The 17,874-nt window shown below is 36.7% G+C and overlaps 1 protein-coding gene across 1 annotated transcript in view; it reads left to right on the top strand.

The window, feature by feature from the left end:
• Window positions 1-17,874, top strand: part of LOC142340820 (acetylcholine receptor subunit beta-type acr-3-like) — an 81,055-nt gene that overhangs the window by 39,625 nt on the left and 23,556 nt on the right. The window contains exon 2 of the mRNA XM_075391551.1: window positions 16,717-16,917. Coding sequence (XP_075247666.1) covers window positions 16,717-16,917 — 201 coding nt within the window. The remainder of the gene's footprint in view (window positions 1-16,716; window positions 16,918-17,874) is intronic.

Raw genomic sequence — 17,874 nt, 5'->3', positions numbered from 1 at the left:
GAAAAACCAGAGAAAGCACTTGAACCAGTTGAGACAGCAAACAGAGCGATTGAAACAGCAGAAGAGGAAAAAGAAAAAACGGAACCCATGAGCGAAGACAGTGAGATTGAGCCGGTAGTGAAAAAACAATTAAAAAGCAAAGATTTCGACTCCATTTTATTAGAGCTAGAATTTATGAATAAAAACCAAATCAAAAGATCAAAAATCATACTTGATTTGATTAAACAATCTGAAACAGTAACCATAGAGTCGAATGACGTTATTCACGTTAATAAAGAAACACTGGACATTAAAACTTCAACATTTCTGTACAATTTACAGTAACCAACTTGAAAAATTGACATTGCAAAATACTCAAAAATTTTAATTGCTCTTAATATCTCATCTCATCTTGATGCAAATATACATGCCAAGCAAATCTTGGAAGCCTCGTCTGAAAGTGAACAAGAGTTTTTCCCAAGTAGAGAACAACCCAGTTGACAAGAGCTCTTCTCTAGTAGAGAACAACCCAGTGGCTCAAAACCAACCCAAAAAAGATATAAAGAGGAAACGGACCAAACGAAAGACAAAGAAGAGACCAGTCAGAAGATGTGGTCTTTCTTTTCCTGAAGTAAAAAAATTGGATCAATTTTATTTAAAAGGACCAGCTTCGTATGGAAGCATAAAGCGACTGCAGACTCAAAGCAAGCTCCCTATAGGTAAAGTCCAGTCCTATTTGGAGACAAAGCCGTCTTCCACAAAGTACCGTTCAATTCGATTAAATTTTCCCAGGCTTAAAGTTTTTGTAAAAGACATTAACAAAATTTGGTCTCTGGATTTGGCACACGTTGATAAACTGGCAAAGTATAACTGCAATATGAAGTATCTTCTTGTAGCGGTTAATTGTTTGTCAAGATATTTACGAGTGGAACCATTGAAAACAAATATGCAACAGAAGCAGCTGAAGCATTCAAAAAGATGATCAAAAACAAACAGCCCGAAAAAGTATGGGTTGACGATGGTACAGAATTTCTTGGAGCATTCAAACAATTGTGTACCAAACGTGGAATTCATTTATATAGTACTTACAGCGAAAAAGAGTCAGCTTTTGCAGAGAGGAACATTAGATCTCTCAAAACGATAATTCATCGGTATCTTGAAGAAAAGTGGACCTATAGCTACATTGATCAATTAGACCAATTTGTGAAAACAATCATTTCAAGAGTCAATCGGGTAACTAAAAGAGCTCCTAACAAAGTTACAAAAAAAGATGCGCCCCGACTAGTGTCATTGGCAGCACAAACAAGCTCAACTCAGAAGCCCAAGTTTTACATTGGAGACTTTGTGAGAGTAGTTAAAAAGATAGAGCATTCAGGAAAAGTTACAAGCAATCGTTCACAGATGAAGTCTTTGAGACAACGGAATACCAACATTAAGCCCACCAACATACTCCTTAGTTGACGCAGACAAAGAACCAATTCAAGGAAAATTTTACCAACCAGAATCACAACTTGTCAGGCCCACTGTCATTGAAAATGTCGAACAACAGGTCTGAAGACGAGTTTACAGTTCACGTCAGAATTTCCTTACTGCTGTAGGTTCACATGTGCTTCTAATTATATCACACACCCAGGGTCACATCTGTTCCAAGTTATAAACATATGATCCGCATATAATTCCAATAAACAGTGTACACTGCACTGCTGGTCCAAATACACACCTAGGGTCACATCCGTTTTCTCAAAACATATGGTCTGCATATAATTTCAACAAACAGTGTACACTGCACTCCCCAATGACGTCAAGTACACACCCAGGGTCACATCTGTTCCATGTTATAAACATATGGTCCGCATATAATTCCAATAAACAGTGTACACTGCACTGCTGGTCCAAATACACACCTAGGGTCACATCCGTTTTCTCAAAACATATGGTCTGCATATGACTTCAACAAACAGTGTACACTGCACTCCCCAATGACGTCAAGTACACACCTAGGGTCACATATGTTTTTTTGTCTCATCTAAGGTCACAGCTGAAGTCAATTATGCAATATGTGAACAACAGAAAGACTCAAGTACGCCATAGGCGTACTTGAGTCTGTATTCACAAATCATTTGGATTTAATTAGGCAGTTTGACAACACTTGTTTAAACCCAACTTGCCGCCCCCATTGTATTGGAATTTTACACATTATAACACTTGCAATTAATAAAACAAGTTGCACACTATGACTTTCACGTCCACTAAAGACACAGAGTTTGGAAATTGTTATTTCGATATTTCCAAAACTGATAAGCGCTTAATCAGGGCAACGCTGAAAACCTATGAAAGGAAAGGGACAAATTTATTTCTGAAATTGTTCAAAAAAGTAACAGACGATTACGAGTTTGGACAGAGAATTTCGTTAACTCTTGGAGAGTTTGAAAATTTGGTCAGCTCAGCTAGCAAAATTCAGAACTCAGTGGCTGATCAGCAGTCTGCAGCAAAACCAACAATAGCGAAGAAACCAAAAACTCAAAAAGAACTTGTCAACAACGATGGTGGAAGCGATGTTTGAGCGTTCTCCAAATTACTTTAAACAAGTTCAGAAACAGTTCAACTTTCTCATTGTAGAAGAAAAACCTAGCTCTTCTAATGGAAATTTTTATGCAGTGTGTGCACAGTTTGATTCCGAATTTTGCAATTTAGTAAATAGCCATTATCACGTTCTGATTGATACAACTACTTTTGAAAACGAAACATTGAAACGATATCAGAGCTTTTCTGTGCCTTGCGTTTATACAGCTTTCAAATTCTTGTTTTGGACTGCACCAAATTTGGAGACTAATGGAGATGAGTTTTCAAAGCTTATATTGGCAATCGAATTCAACAGTTCCGCGGAAAAAATCGATGCACAGTCAGTGCGCAAACGACTGCCAGCTTTTGCTAACAACAACAATTTATCGAAAAGCAGCTCTACAAAACAAACAAATGTCAATACCAAACAGAGTGCAAAGATGCCAGTAGTTGCTCAAAAGACTATCTACAATGTCCGGCCTCCATCAAAACAAACTCAAACTGATTTTGTTAATAGTGAAACTTTACGAAGAGTTGAAACAATTTTGTATGGTCCTCATTCTGGCGCTTTTTGTCAAATTATGGATATTTCTATGAGTGGATATGAAAATTGAATATTGATTCTGATTTTTTGAGTGTTCGCTTTGTGTATAAAGAAAAAGTAAAGTTTTGAAAAAAAAATAAATTTTTCAAGTTAGTAGGGTTAGAACATCATATGAAAAGCAAAACGAATCAATTCATTATCGTTAATATTTACAAGTTTTTGAGCATTGAAAACAAAATGAGCAATATAAATACAAAAAAGTCCACAAAGTTTAGAGTTTGCACTTTGAATTGGTTGATTCTGCAAGAGTTGATAGATGTTGTGATTGTTGGCAACAGAGATGACTCTTTGATATAGATGTCTGTACGATGAAATAGGCTGACCAAGGTGATCGGCAAACAAAAGTTGATGGCCGCAAACACACCATGCAATTTATATTTAAGAGTTTTGCAGCCTTGGATTAAATCATTAATATCATCTTCATCCATCATTAATTTGTCAGAATGTGATTCTTTGATACTCTTCTTGCACTATCAACAAAAATTGTGCTAGCGTTTTTGCCAATAATGAATATCTCTATTTTGTTCGGTAAGGCCGCAGAAAATTTGAAATTTATGAAATGGTTTGGGTAATCTGTCAAACTTATTCCATGACCATTGTCGATGTACGCTAAATCCGATATTGTATTAAAGTAAAGACGTTTGTCATCACTTGTTGATATCGGACTGTCTGCCACAGGTAAACCGTTTCGATAAATATAGATCTGCTTAAGGTCGAATTTGCGGAAATTAAATGGATTTTGTCTGTTGTTACCAAGAAACGCTTCGTTAGTGTTCAGACGAATTGCTAGTCTACGAATCGGTTCTCTGGCAAAAAGATCTTCTTGTTTCTAATTGTGGAGACCCGTTGACGCCAGAAATTTTTTAGTTAGAGTCTCCAGGTAGGGATACGAAGCTGGACTTATTAATAAAGTTTTTTCAATAGCCGATACAACATCATCGTTCAATGTCATCTTGCGCACATACAAATTAGCTTCGACAATTTTTACTTTGTAGTGCTGGGCTGCATCGTCAGACATTATAACAAAATCATCTATTGACCGTCTAAATGCAATGCGATGTGTCACACCACTTAGCAAATGTCTGTCACAGGTGAAAAAGTCCACTGCATCTTTACCGTAGAATGTGCACTCAGCTGATTGCCTCACTAAGCCTTTCCTTCTGTTCACGTCTACAGTTGACAGCGCTCCTGGATTTTCTTCGTAGGAGTAGCCCTGACATGCCAAACAGGTGTTTTTTGCATCTTTGTTATGTGAAAATTCTGTTTCAAAAAAACTTTTATGAGCTTAGTTTCCGTTAGCATTTGAATTTTTTAGTCCATTAGCAGACACTGTACAGTCAGAGAAGAGTGAATGTAACACATTATTGCAAAAATAGGGAGCATCTGTCTTTGTAACATCTGTTGCTGCTCCTGCGTCATATCTCAAATCAGCTTCTGATGACTGGACAATTTTACATTTCACTTCCAATAAAATTTTCTGTAAGTCAATAAAATTATTTCGGTCACCGGTGACTTCAAATTCTAATATGGGTCCATTTGGACTGTAGACTGGGCCCAATTTTCGACAAAAGCTACCGTGAAATGTTACTAAAAGAGAAGGTTTTTCGAATAAATCCAAAGAACTGTGAGTTGCTTCTGATGGTAATAAATTAGCGATCATCGTTCACTCTGGCGAAAAAAATCTGACCGACATCTTTTTGGAGCTCTGTGCGTTGAAATGTTTTTTTTTGCGTTTGTTGATTGCTTTCTGTGGCGGCTTGACTCTTATTGACTTCCCCCGACGTGAAGTATTTCGTCGAGATCCCCTTGTCTGTTTTTTGACAGTTTTTGATATTGTATTTTTAAATGCCTGTTTAGGAGATTTTTTGCTTCCGACTACATCCAAAATCTCTGGAACATATTGTTTCAAGAGCTCTTTACCGATACGCTTCGCTGTAGGCAAAATTAAACGACGCGCTAAAGGCAGCGCAACACGTCCAATGGCAGCAGCTAGGGCTCCAGAACCACTTCCTCTTTGGCGATAATGTCCAGAGAAGTGGGGCAAAGACGTTGCTTGATTAGCATAATAAAAATCCATTTTATGGGGAAAATTTTTTGAATGGTAGTGTTAGAATAACTTTTCCAGTTCCAGAAAAAGGAACTAATTTTCCTGTTTCTGTTCTCAGTTCAATTGAAATTGATTGAGTTGTGTTGGTTAGGAGCTTCTTATAGTCTAAATTTGTAAAAACTATCCAATGAGTTGGTTCAAAGCTCACAAAAACTACCCTTTTTCAGACGTTGTTTTGAATCAATAACTCGCAAAAGGGGAGCCTTAGTGTCACCAACGTATTGATATTCAATTATGTTGGTGTAGATGAAAATTAGATGCTTTCTAGCACAAAGGTCAGCTAGGAACTCCCCATAATAACCTTTTGTATCATCACTTTTCATAAATTTGTTCGCATTAGGAATCATTTTGTACCCAATATGTATCCCATTGCCGTCAGGAATACCCTTAAATCTAATAATGATCGGAATTTCCTCGCTGGGAAATGTAATTCCCTCATACTTGCCAAATAAAATTTCATATTTTCCAGAGCTTTTCAACTCTCTGAATGTAAAATGGGGCAATCCAATTGTGCGCTTAATTTTAGCAAGAAGTTGTGCCACTGTATCAAAGGTTCCTGGCATAAAACTAAATTGTTGTCCACTGTAAGGTCTAGAATTAACATTGGCTCCCGAAGACATCTTTTGGGAATCTTCATAGTCTTTTAAATTGTACACAATTAGATTTCCGCTTACTATGTTTTCTATTTTTGTTGGGAATATGATTTCACTGCAAGTTGAATGTCGTCATTAAAAAAATTCCGAAATGATGCAAGTGTGTTTGAATCAAATATTTCCCTTGAAGCAGATGAAACAACGTGAACTGTAAACTCGTCTTCAAACCGGTTGTTCGACATTTTCAACGACAGGGAGCCTGACAAGTTGTAATTCTGGTTGGTAAAATTTTTCCTGAATTAATTTTTTGTCTGCGTCGACTAAGGAGTATGTTGGTGGGCTTAATGTTGGTATTACCATTATTTCAAAGACTTCGTCTGTAAACGATTGCTTGTAACTTTTCCTGATTGCTTTATCTTTTTTAACTACTCTCACAAAGTCTCCAATGTGAAACTTGGGCTTCTGAGTTGAGCTTGTTTGTGCTGCCAATGACACTCGTCGTGGCACATCTTTTTTTGTAACTTTGTTAGGAGCAATTCTGGTTACTCGATTGACTCTTGAATTGATTGTTTTCACAAATTGGTCTAATTGATCAATGTAGCTATAGGTCCACTTTTCTTCAAGATACCCTTAAATTATCGTTTTGAGAGATCTAATGTTCCTCTCTGCAAAAGCTGACTTTTTTTTGCTCTAAGTACTATATAAATGAATTCCACGTTTGGTACACAATTGTTTGAATGCTCCAAGAAACTCTGTACCATCGTCAACCCATACTTTTTCGGGCTGTTTGTTTTTGATCATCTTTTTGAATGCTTCAGCTGCTTCTGTTGCATACTTTGTGTTCAATGGTTCCACTCGTAAATATCTTGACAAATAATCAACCGCTACTAGAAGATACTTTATATTGCGGTTATTCTTTGCCAGTTTATCAACGTGTGCCAAATTCAGAGACCAAAATTCGTTAATGTCTTACAAAAACTTTGAGCCTGGGAAGTTTTAATCGAATTGAACAGTACTTTTTGAAAGACGGCTTTGTCTCCAAATAGGACTGGACTTTACCTATAGGGAGCTTGCTTTGAGTCTGCAGTCGCTTTATGCTTCCATACGAAGCTGGTCCTTTTAAATAAAACTGATCCAACTTTTACTTCAGGGAAAGAAAGACCACGTCTTCTGACTGGTCTCTTGTTTGTCTGTCGTTCGGTCCGTTTCCTCTTTATATCTTTTTTAAGGGTTGGTTTTGAGCCACTGAGTTCTTCTCTACTAGGGAAAAACTCTTGTTCACTTTCAGAGGAGGCTTCCAAGATTTGCTTGGCATGTGTATTTGCAACAAGATGAGGTGAGATATTAAGAGCAATTGAAGTTTTTGAGTATTTTGCAATGTCAATTTTTTTTAGTTGGTTGCTGTATATTGTACAGAAATGTTGAAGCTTTAATGCCCAGTGTTTCTTTTTTAACGTGAATAAAGTCATTCGACTCTATGGTTACTGTTTCAGATTGTTTAATCAAATCAAGCATGATTTTTGATCTTTTGATTTGGTTTTTATTCATAAATTCTAGCTCTAATAAAATGGAGTCGAAATCTTTGCTTTTTATTTGTTTTTTCACTACCGGCTCAATCTCACTGTCTTCGCTCATGGGTTCCGTTTTTCTTTTTCCTCTTCTGCTGTTTCAATCGCTCTGTTTGCTGTCTCAACTGGTTCAAGTGCTTTCTTTGGTTTTTCCATTGAGTTCGACTGGTTTCTTTGCAAAAGAGACAGCTGTGCAGCTTTTTGTTTATAAAGGGGATTGTCCAAAACTTCTTTTTTTAACGGTTGATGTGAAGCAAACATTCGTTTTGGAATTAAAATGAATTCTTCCGTGTGCATTACGATTTTGTCAAATAACGATGACAAGCGAAACCAACAGTTTTGACCAAATCTGTTTCTCTAGCAAAAAGTTGCCTCTTTTCTTTCAAACTTGTTTGTCTAGACAATAGTTTTCTGAATGATTTTTCATAACCTTCTACAAAATTTTTTCTTATTGGAACATTACCGTTTACAATGTTGAGCAAACTTTCGCAAAGGAATTTAATGAAATGATTTGAAGCTTTCTCGATCTTCTCTTTTAGTTTTGTATCCGATATCTCTAGCAGCCGCCCCATCATACAAACTTCTTTCTCTCTCATCGCTCAGACTTGTGATAACAGCTTTAGCTTTTTGCAGATAAAAAATTGATGGTCCTGAAAGAACAATATTTGAACAGTAGCGCAAGACGTCTGATGTTTTGGGATTCAAATCAATTAATAAATGACCAAACGGTTCTTTGGTGGCGAGCTCAAAGCTTTCTTTTAGAAATTGTGCATTATTCAAATGCCGATCAATAAAACTAATCTGTTGTGTGTCACGTTGTGATTTCAACAATATGATATGTGTATATTTAGATCAAATGTTCTGGACCATCTGCTTGGCTGGAACAAATTGTCTTTAACATAAACTACACTGATGTTTCTAGGTCGCCCTGCGGTTGCTAATTTGGAAAATTCTTTGTCATTAAAAATTTCTTCACATGAATCATCGAACACAAGAAGGCAGTTCTCTAACTCTGAAATGAGCTCAAAATTGGAGAATTTTTTAAAATGTATGTTCAGTTTCTTCTCTAACGATTGGAATTTTGGCTGATCATGCTGATAAAAGTAATAAAATGTTTGAAACTCTGGAAAAAATGTGCCAACTAATAACATTTTGAAAATAAGCTCAGTTTTCCCGCAACAAGATGGCCCGCAAACAGCCATGACCAACCGGTCAGTGGTAGAAATAATTTTATTCATAACTTTGGATTTGAAAGAGCGTATCCAACTGTACAAGAGAGAAGTGAAAACCAAACTGTGGATTTTTCACAGTCAAGACTGAAAAAAAACAACTGGGCGAGAGATACAGTTATAAGGAAAATTATTATAATGATTTGTGTGAAGTATACAACCTCTCATCGAGGCAATCTCGAATTGCAAAACCTCCAAGATCGTCTTTCTTGGTGCTCGGTGTCGAAAACCAAGTCAGTAATGCCTCCGCCCGAATCTAATTGATCTTCGGTTCCACTCATTTTGTAATAATATTATTCAAAAAATGAATTGCTTTCCCAGAATTTTTACATAATTATTTAACAATAAAAAATTCATGAGAAACATATCCAGAGTCTTCGCTTCTTTGTTTGTAAGTGATTGTATAGTTTGCATTCATCGAATCTTGTTTATCTCTGAAAACAATAGACTCTACATTGTTCTCTTTAATCAGCTGCTTGATGTCATCGGGAAGAGTCTCATAGTCCAGAGACATCACAACTGGTACTGCACGCTTGAGCGTAAGTAAAAGGGTTAGTTTCAACCTTTTCATTTTCTCTTGTAAAGACATGGTACAATTGAAAGTACTCTTATTGGAACATTACCGTTTACAATGTTGAGCAAACTTTCGCAAAGGAATTTAATGAAATGATTTGAAACTTTCTCGATCTTCTCTTTTAGTTTTGTATCCGATATCTCTAGCAGCCGCCCCATCATACAAACTTCTTTCTCTCTCATCGCTAAGACTTGTGATAACAGCTTTAGCTTATTGCAGATAAAAAATTGATGGTCCTGAAAGAACAATATTTGAACAGTAGCGCAAGACGTCTGATGTTTTGGGATTCAAATCAATTAATAAATGACCAAACGGTTCTTTGGTGGCGAGCTCAAGGCTTTCTTTTAGAAATTGTGCATTATTCAAATGCCGATCAATAAAACTAATCTGTTGTGTGTCACGTTGTGATTTCAACAATATGATATGTGTATATTTAGATCAAATGTTCTGGACCATCTGCTTTGCTGGAACAAATTGTTTTTAACATAAATTACACTGATGTTTCTAGGTCGCCCTGCGGTTGCTAATTTGGAAAATTCTTTGTCATTAAAAATTTCTTCACATGAATCATCGAACACAAGAAGGCAGTTCTCTAACTCTGAAATGAGCTCAAAATTGGAGAATTTTTTAAAAAGTATGTTCAGTTTCTTCTCTAACGATTGGAATTTTGGCTGATCATGCTGATAAAAGTAATAAATTGTTTGAAACTCTGGAAAAAATGTGCCAACTAATAACATTTTGAAAATAAGCTCAGTTTTCCCGCAACAAGATGGCCCGCAAACAGCCATGACCAACCGGTCAGTGGTAGAAATAATTTTATTCATAACTTTGGATTTGAAAGAGCGTATCCAACTGTACAAGAGAGAAGTGAAAACCAAACTGTGGATACTTCACAGTCAAGACTGAAAAAAACCAACTGGGCGAGAGATACAGTTATAAGGAAAATTATTATAATGATTTGTGTGAAGTATACAACCTCTGATCGAGGCAATCTCGAATTGCAAAACCTCCAAGATCGTCTTTCTTGGTGCTCGGTGTCAAAAACCAAGTCAGTAATGCCTCCGCCCGAATCTAATTGATCTTCGGTTCCACTCATTTTGAAATAATATTATTCAAAAAATGAATTGCTTTCCCAGAATTTTTACATAATTATTTAACAATAAAAAATTCATGAGAAACATATCCAGAGTCTTCGCTTCTTTGTTTGTAAGTGATTGTATAGTTTGCATTCATCGAATCTTGTTTATCTCTGAAAACAATAGACTCTACATTGTTCTCTTTAATCAGCTGCTTGATGTCATCGAGAAGAGTCTCATAGTCCAGAGACATCACAACTGGTACTGCACGCTTGGACGTAAGTAAAAGGGTTAGTTTCAACCTTTTCATTTTCTCTTGTAAAGACATGGTACAATTGAAAGTACTCCAGTTGAGAAGGATACTTTTTGAAAGCTTCTATTTCAGCACCAGCACACACAATCTGCTGTTTTCTCGAAACTGTTTGGCCTCTTGTGTCAATTTTTTCTTCCTTGATAAGAGTAACCGTTAACTGATTTTCAGGTGTTATGCATCTGTAAACCGTCAAATTTGGAGACAAATTCACTTGCAGTAGAGACGGAGCTGGTTTCTCGAACCGACGATTTATTCGTCAGCCACTGGTAAAAGAGTTTTGCCTTCTTATTTGCACAATGCTTGCTTCTCTGTCGTTTTGGGCAACTCAATGCAAGTAATTTACAGCAGGTGTCTCCTGATATAATTTCATGTGTTCAATTTTTGGGCAGAACAAAGTTTCCAAGTTGATAACGTTCCTCTGTAACAGCTGCCGTAAAGTTTCCGTTTTTTTCTAATCCTTTTGCGTAAAAATCAGAAAAGTGAAATCGAAGAACTATACTTTGAAAAATCTGTTGCAAATAATGATAAGGGTACTCTCCGGTCTCCCACGAGAGACCATGAAGGAACTTAGATACCCACAGGAAAAATCTTTGCTCACTCGAAGAATGTATGTTAAATGAGTTTGGAGGTAAAAACGAAATTATACCGTTGTAATTTTTGGTAGATACCGCAAGTTATTTTATCATAAACCCAGATTTTTTACTTCGAAAGCCTTCAAAATCAAGAACAACCGCTCCGGATTTCAACATTCCAGCAAATTGAATTGAACTATTTTTGAAGGATTTTACGTATAAACAAAAAGCAATCCAGTCGCATGACCAAAGTACTCATTTGTCACTGAACAAGGTAATACGTAAGAATAGCCTGGACCCTTTTCACTATATTCATGTACAAAACCGGATGCGTCGCGAAGTAGCGCATGAAGTCTCAAAATTTTGAATGATTTAAAATATTTGTCGAGGGCTGAATTGTCGATGCCAATCAAACCACCATAAGGTCGTAGTTTCAATGCTATATCTAAATCAATCTCAGGATCCAAATGCAGACAAGTAGCTAAAAAGTATAAAAATAGTTCACCGTATTGTGAATATTTTTTTTTTCGATTTCCTTGTAAATTTCGTGAATACTCTTCAAATCAACTGTAGCAATGGTAGCCTTATGATTTTATAAACGCTCACTCAAAAATGACTCTGGCCACATAAATGCACATTTCCACCTACATGTATCCAGAAGAAAGCTAGTTTACATGTATCACCCATGCACGGCCGTAGTCAAATGTTTTACATGTAGCGCCGCCAAGGATAACCCCCTATTATCACATGTATTAATTCGAAGGATAACCCCCCTATCTTAGTACCCTATTATCTTACTACTGATGCTTATAGCTCCGCTCCCGATGCTCGAACAAATGTCCACCTCAATTTCTCAAATTCAACTATTTGACGGCTCCTTTCGTTTATGACATTCTATTCAGGACGAGTGAGAGTTGGTCCATCGTTTTTTATCTCACTGAGAGTTTTCCAGATAAAAGCCAGCGGAAATTAGGGCACATTTAAAAAAAAATGTCCCCTTTTTTCACTCCCTCCTGTACTGCTCTTCGTTTCCCCTGAACAAGCAAATCAACGACTGATTTCGATCGAAACAACCATTGCCTTTCTGATTTCGAAACCCATGGACTGCTTCCGTTCATATCTTGCTGTATATCTTGCTCCGCAGTCAGCTGACTAGTTTCTTTGGCGAAGCTGAACAATTCATCTTGCTTATTTGATCTTTCAAAGACAACTCATTGATGGGATCTTTTTCCAAGGTATGAAACTCATCGCTATAAAATTTGTCTTTCGGATAATTTAGAATAAATCATCGCTGAAAAGTAGAACTCTTACACCATCAGTGGCTCTTCAATCATTCTCTGCACAATATCTTTATTTCGCAGAATTCCCAAACTTGATATCCGAAAAAGGCTCCAGGATTTGTCCTGCGATTGTTTTGTTTTTCTCTTAACTATCGTTTACCTCCTGATTAACCTGATTCATCCAACTTCATCTTCTTCCAACGAGAGACACGCAAATACGTCAACACCAGGTTCCTCTTTACCAGCAACCAGGGTTAGAACTTAATTTGCCATCCGTCCATTCATTAAAAACGTGGTTGGATAATTTTTGTAAATTTTCGGCTAAAATGAGGTAGTCAACAGTTCTTCTCAGAGTTCTGCTGTAACTCCATTGCCGTTTGCCTCTGCAGCTGTGCTTTTAGAATTTTGGTCTAATCTTCTGCTGACGGAGTTACAGCACTCGCCTCCAGGCTCTCAATTTTGCCTACCAGAGGTACTTGGCTCAACTAAATCCATTAATATACAGCATCCAAGCGCTGTTTGAACTTCACTTATTTCAAACTCGAACCAAACTATATTCCATTGAATATAGCTTCTGAAAACGACGCCAAAACAATTTTTTGGGAAAAACATGAATGCTAGAGAATTGTTTCTCCATCATCTATCCATTTACCAAAATATGCTATAAGCAGACTGGAGGTGAACTGTTCAATGGTTATTAATTTCGTAGAGCGCAGATTATACACTACTTTCCAACTTTGGTGCTAAGCTTATTTCATTTGGAAATTGTGAGCTACTCATCATTGTTTGAAGGGAACACACCGTTATCCACATCAAACTGTTTGCATTGACGCTATGAAAGGGGCGGTCGTCATCGCAATAAAAATATCTTTACCACTGAAAACTGCGTCACCATTCCCCTCACGGCTATTTGTTCCCTTGAATGGTTCTCTTCTCAGTCAGGCAACCGCGTGGCGTAAAAATTATCCCTTGCACGAGCAATGCAACGGCTAACTATTTCCCTTAAACAATCAGCGCTCGACTCTGGCTTAGTAACAATTTGTTCTGCTATTTCTCCGACTAATTACAAAATGTGATTGCAAACAAAAATGTTTGAATTTCACAGCAGATGAGTTAGATTAATCACTTGTTGGAGCAAATTGGTTTGTCTATGTCTTTGTTATCAAATACTTCCTTGTAACTTTCCTCGTTCAAAAAATAGCTTTTAATGCTACAGAACGATTACTTGGAGAAGACCCTTTCAATTTCTCGAAAAAAACTGATTTTACAAATTGATTTTTCCATTGTACTTCTTTTTTCTTCAGTTTTTGAGTCAGTTTTTGTTCGATAACTCTTTTCCGCCAACAGACTTACTTTGAAACATTATATCGTCATTTTCGCCCTTTTTTTCGCAGCCAGCTAGCCATCCCAGAATCCCGGTACATATGCAAAAACTTAGAAAGTCTCATGTTAAAAGAGAACAAACTTTCATGAAGTTTCCAGGCACAATTACTTTAATCAGGTTTCAAACCTCATATCCAGGAGAAGGGAAAAGTTTCAAAAACCTAAATCCTGCCGCTGTTCTTCAAAAAATTGGGATCTTTTCCGTTTGTGCCCCCCCCCCCCAGCTCAGTGGGCGCTTATTATTTGTACCCCCAGATGCATATTTTTACATAATGATTTACTATGTAATGGCACGTGCTCTGTAACTGGGGGGCACATAACGTACTGGGGACACAAACGGAAAAAATTGTGTCCCCAGTTTCTCTGCTGCCAAATTTCTTGTTTCTTTTGTTTGTGCTTCTCTCTCTCTCTCTCTCTCTCTCTCTCTCTCTCTTTCTCTCTTTCTGGTTTGGAGTGGTGGTTAAACTAAACTTTTCAATTATTTTATAACCAGCTTGCTAATGATTGCAACGGTGGTGAGAGTCACCAAAAACATTAGTTTTTCCGTTAAAAATTTATTAATTACAAAACATTTTTTTCTCGTCATGTTTTTATGGGAAAAGTGCCGAGTTGTATCTTCACCAATGTAATACAATAATGAAAGTTCTGTTTGTTTTGTGGGCACAATGCTTCTGATAGAATCTGGTTCCTCGAATGCTCTGCTGTGTTAACTCGTGAGTAAATAATTTTCGGGGAGTTATTACTTAAATTTTGGGCCAATCGGGCATGAGAAAGTCTGTTTTTATGTAACTGTTTGCTGCAACTGACCGGAGATCTGTGGTATACCTGGTTTGGCAATCTCAGGGTTCACCAAGAATCAAGAATACTGTTATCCCATCGAAGTTATAGAGTTTTTTGTGTAATTTTTATTCACCTTAGAATTTAACAACGATTGTTTCAATGACTTTTGAACCAATTCCCTGTGAACTCACTGATTTTAATGAGAAGAAAACCTCAGCATTTTTAAACTTTTTGTGATACTTGTTTTTGAAAGTGTATCAGTATAATAAAGTAATCATTGTGAATCTTTAATGTATATATGAAGTTTGATATGCACAATGCCTTTGTTAAGGAAATTAAATTCTCCGATAAGGATATAAAAGACGGTTGTCATTTCCTGCAAGAAAAAATCAAGACCCGTTGTTTCTGGAAACGTTTTGTTGTGTTCATATGGGCATGTAGTTTCGGAAAAAAAACTATTAGATAAGTGTTGAGGTCAATCTGGTGCAAGAAAGAGATGTGGGTGTAGAGTTTTGCGACTTTGAATCATTTGCCCATTTTAAACTGTTACCATAATTTTTTTCTGCTCTTTTCAACTTAAAACGACTTCTAAGCAGTAATTTGTTCTATTATTTTATCCAAACAAAACATCAAATCTAATTCGCAACGCTGTTTCTCGCAAAACTTGGCTTCAAAACACTTCAATCCAGTAATTTTGGGGATTTCAATCCACTGCTGTAATACCAAACAAACAATATTTTACTTCCTGCTCTTCTTTTGTTTCGTTTCTTTATTCATGTCTTTTACTATGCATTTTTTCGAAACGACCACTGCGGACGACATTCAGAGAATGATCCAGTTTCGGTCCCAAGTTTTCTTGGTTTTTTACTCCATTAAATTTTTTCAGGAAAGTGAGATTCTATCGCTCTTTACGTCTGTCATTAATTGGCAAACAAATTTTTTCCCAATTAGTTGGAACAATGCAAAAGGAACAACAGGGCTGAAAAACAGAAATTTTGTGTTTAACGTTATTCAAATTTTTTTCCAGGACTAAATTATCTATTGCATTGTGCCCAAAAACATTGTTTTGTTATATCGGATGATGCTGTTGCCTGTTAATAGCATTCACTAATCTTCTAGAACAATTTGGTGTAATTTAAAAACTCCACTTCATGGGTTTAGTAAAATCAATCAATAATTTTGGACGATTATTCATTTTTTTTCTGTTGTAATAACTTTGGCTTGCTTCATGCTGTGCCATGTGTACTAAATTCTCCTTCTCTCTGCTAATTTAATGATTTTGCAACGAAAATTTCACTTTTATTTACCTTGTTAAAATGAACTAGATTTCACTCCGAATTAAACTGATCAATTTCGTATTGTTTGTTCACTTGAAGTGAGTATGTTCAAGATTAGCTCCAGAAACTTAACTTATAAACTAATCGAAATTTGAAATTCAATTAAGTTTTCATGGCCTCGAAGTCTCGAAATCATTATATTAACCAATTCTATAGCTTAGATAAGTCTTAGAGGCGGTATTGAAAACACTAAGAAACTTTTTATCTTTGATTTAGTTTAGCAAATTCAAAAACTTTGCAATATTTAAACCAGAGTTTTCGTTTTTTCCAGAGGGGACATCTCAACAAATATAGGTAAATTTAGCTTGATTGGTCAGGAATGTGAAAATTTGGAACGCGTTCAGTTAACCTGTGTTTGACATAGCTTGATATTGGATGCTATGTTTTATCCCAAAAGATCTTGCCTCGCGGACCTTGGCAATATTTAAGTGGCCGGCAGGACCTGATATGAATCTATCACAACGGAACGTGAGATCACTTTCCCCATGCAGAAAATACACTTTTTTCTTTCGGCTTAATGTGATTTCTGAACACTCTCATGTTAGTGGATATATCCTAGTTTAAATCACTTTCAACATTTATCAACATTTTCTCAATTCTGATTGGCCAGCAAAGTAATTTTTGAATTTTGATACGTCTACCATAATAAGGTTATAAGGTTGGTCAAAACAATGAACTATAGTTATGATTGAAATAAAATTAATATATGTGGAGATCTTTGGCTGTCATCTTTTTTGCATATTCCGGATATTGTTTCAGTTATTCTAGAGGCACTAGAAGTGAATTACGAATCTTTCGCATATTCCAATATTGTGTCCAACGGATGGGTGATGGCAAAAGGATCCCAACTGACTGTTTTGATCACATGTGGTTTTGATGTCACCAGATTCCCACTCGATGAGCAGATATGTCGCATAACCTTCGCAAAAATGATGCTATGGAACAGGGACTTCAAAATGGGTAAACTTCAGAATTTCAGTTCAATTTTGAAACATTTCGCCTCTCGTTTCAAGACAATTGAGTCTGATCAGAGCACAGGTTGAGGTGCAAGATGGAAGTGGCATCTAATCAGACCCAAGTCAAACTCACACGGTGTGTTTCCAGACAAAAACTACAGGGTCGGAGCGCACATTAGAATGATCAGAGGTCACATCGAGCTGAGAATGGTCTTAATCAGAGGTCAATTCCGGATGGTTATGGTCTGATCAGAGGTCATTTCCGTCTGGCAAGGTCTTATCAGAGACAACTTTGAGCGCACTACAAGCGTACACGGTGTTTCGAGCGCACTTCAGTCTGATCGGTGGGCACTTTAGGCTGGGATGGTCTGATCAGAGGCTACTTTCGTCTGGCATGGTCTGATCAGAGGTCACCTTCGGATGGCACCTCAACCTGGGAGTTCACTTTGATCTGACCACCCCAATTTGGGGGTTGTTTTGCCGCGAAAAAATAAACAAAATCCATTAGAAACATTCTAGATAAATAATGCACATTTTCATATGAATATGTGAATTGTTTATCTCGAATATTTTCAATAGTTTTTGTTTATTTTATCGTGGCACAACTACTCCCAAGGTCGAGTCGGCCAGATCGAAGTGACCTCTGATCAGACTATCTTCGAGCGCATAAACACATACGCACACACTTCATTTAAGCAAAACTTTTTCCCAAACAATATGACGCGAGGTACTTTTGAGCGATGGCTTTATAGCAGCAGCCCGTGCGCAATATGTACTATCTTTTGTAATTGAGCGTGGTACTTGTTTAAAATACAAGGATTGAGGTTTAATTAATAAGTAGATAAAAGCAGAAGAGAGTTGTTTCAAATAAATGAAGATCTAATTGAGTGATTAACTCTGAAGGTAGGTTTATTATTCAATGAATGAGTTTTATCCTCAGTTTTTTCCCGTACCCAATATC

This window comes from Convolutriloba macropyga, chromosome 6 (assembly GCF_964194025.1).
Source record: "Convolutriloba macropyga chromosome 6, txConMacr16.3, whole genome shotgun sequence".
In the NCBI taxonomy this organism is placed as follows: domain Eukaryota; kingdom Metazoa; phylum Xenacoelomorpha; order Acoela; family Convolutidae; genus Convolutriloba; species Convolutriloba macropyga.
Note: the sequence above shows the minus strand (reverse complement) of the source record. Positions and strands in the feature narration are given on the sequence as shown.